The 2,069-nt window shown below is 49.7% G+C and overlaps 1 protein-coding gene across 1 annotated transcript in view; it reads left to right on the forward strand.

The window, feature by feature from the left end:
- Positions 1-491: 491 nt before the first annotated feature.
- The window catches only part of EAH_00058030 (hypothetical protein, conserved), a gene marked incomplete at both ends in the record, with an annotated part of 4,800 nt that continues 3,222 nt past the window's right edge, over positions 492-2,069 (forward strand). Inside the window, 2 exons of the mRNA XM_013397363.1 lie at positions 492-546; positions 805-1,753. Of these exons, the coding sequence (XP_013252817.1) occupies positions 492-546; positions 805-1,753 (1,004 nt within the window). The remainder of the gene's footprint in view (positions 547-804; positions 1,754-2,069) is intronic.

Consider the following 2,069-nt stretch of genomic DNA (forward strand, 5'->3'; position numbering starts at 1 on the left):
GCTGCTGCTGCTGCAATACCGCAGAAAATCAATACAACAAAGGGCGAAATAAAAAAAAGAAAAAGAAGAAGAAAAAAGAAAGCAAAAGGAGACAGATAAAAGGAGACAGATAAAAGGAGACAGTTAAAAGGAGACAGATAAAAAGAGACAGATAAAAAGAGACAGTTAAAAGGAGACAGATAAAAGGAGACAGATAAAAAGAGACAGATAAAAAGAGACAGATAAAAGGAGACAGTTGAACAGGCGTGTAGCAAGATATTGTTTTTTTTATTTTTTTTTAGTTTTATTTTTGTGTCTCTTCTTTCTTTAATTATATTTTCTCCTTCTTCTTTTAAGCATGCAGCAAAAGAAGATAAGAGTTGCAGTTAGGAGACAGTTCTTTTGTTTGTTTTTACAAGGAGACAATGAAAAACCCTCGAGGAGACAGCAGGCCGAGCATCAAAGCTCTCAAAACCACACAAACAAAACAAAAAAATAAAAATAATATTCACATGCCTTCTTCGTTTAAACCTACAGAAACATACTACCTCGATGCAGCCACCAAGAGTACGACTAAAGCCCTAGGGTTTAGGGTTTAGGGTTTAGGGTTTAGGGTTTAGGGTTTAAGGGGTAGGATCTAGGACTAGGGTTTAGGGCTTGTAGCTTCGACTGAGTATCAACTAGGGTTTAGGGTTTAGGGTTTAGAGCTTACGATTTTGGGGTTGCAGTTTAAGTCTAGATCTAATCTAAGACGGGTCAGGAATTAGGGTTTAGGGTTTAGGGTTTAGGGTTTAGGGTTTAGGGTTTAGGGTTTGTGCGTGGCAGGTCGAGTTTGGTATTTGATGGGGGCCTTGAATCGAGGGTCTGCTCGCGGTTCTTCTGCTGCTGCTGCAGCAGCAGCAGCAGCAGCAGGAGGAGCAGCAGCAGGGAAGGTGTCTCCTTTGCTGCCTTCTGAAGTGTCTCCTTTTCTTTCTGCTGCACTGTCTCCTTCTCCTTCGTCTTTTTCGCCTGCTGCTGCAGCACTTGGGTCTCCGTTCCACCCTATGCTGTCTTTCTACTCTTCTTATCGTGTCTCCAGGCTGCAGCGCATGCAGCCCCAAACATTTAAACGCCCTCTCTCTACAGCAGCACAGCAGCAGCAGCAGCAGCAGCAGGGAATACCGCTACTGCCAGCTGCTGCTCCTCGGCTTCGGCCCAGCAACAGCAGCAGCAGCAACAGCAGCAGCAGCAGCAACAACAACAACAGCAGCAGCAGAAGAACTCAGCTGCATGTGCCGCCTATTGATTTAAATGTTTCAGGTGTTGCTGCTGTGATGCAGCAAAAAGAAAGACCCCAGCTGCGGAGACTCTCCCGCAGCAGCAGCAGCAGCAGCAGCAGCAGCAGCAGGGAGGTTGGTGCTGTAGAGGCCGTTAGATTAATCGCAACCCCTGCGGTAGCTGCTGATGCTTCTTCTTCTGATGCTGCAGCAGCAGCTGCTGCTGCTGCTGCTATTTTGTCTCCACATGCTGCCGCGAAAGCAGCAGCTGGAACGACTCGAGCAGCAGCAGCAGCAGCAGCAACACCAACGGCTACTGCTGCTGCCTCCCCACAATCAGCAGCAACAGCAGCAGCAGCATTTGCATCTAGCGGGCCGCCTGAACCTGGTGCTGCTTCTGCTTCTGCTTCTGCTGCTGTTGAACCTGCTGCTGCTGCTGCTGCTGCTGCTGCTGCTGCTGGTACGGAGCTGCCGCGTTTGCTGCTGCCTTCTGCTGAGTATGATTGCTTCAGCCCTTGGTGCTGCAGCACCTCTCGCTCTCCTTCTTCTTTTATCAATCCTTCTATTCAGGGGTTGCCTTGGAGATTTACTAATGAAGGGGCGCTGCTCACCCCTTTGCTGCTGCCTGCTGCTGCTGCTGCTGCTCCTGCTGCTGCTGCTGCTGCTGCTGCTGCTGCATGCGCTGCTTCAAATGAACACGCACAGGAGACAGAGTCGCCGCCGAGGTCCCTGCTGCCAGCAAAGAGAACTGCAGCAGCAGCAGCAGCAGGCGCAGCAACAGCAGGTACAGCAGCAGCAGCAGCAACAGGTGCAGCAGCAGCAGCAGCAGCAGCA

This window comes from Eimeria acervulina, genomic scaffold, assembly GCF_000499425.1.
Source record: "Eimeria acervulina Houghton genomic scaffold, Eah_scaff1286, whole genome shotgun sequence".
NCBI classification, from domain to species: domain Eukaryota; phylum Apicomplexa; class Conoidasida; order Eucoccidiorida; family Eimeriidae; genus Eimeria; species Eimeria acervulina.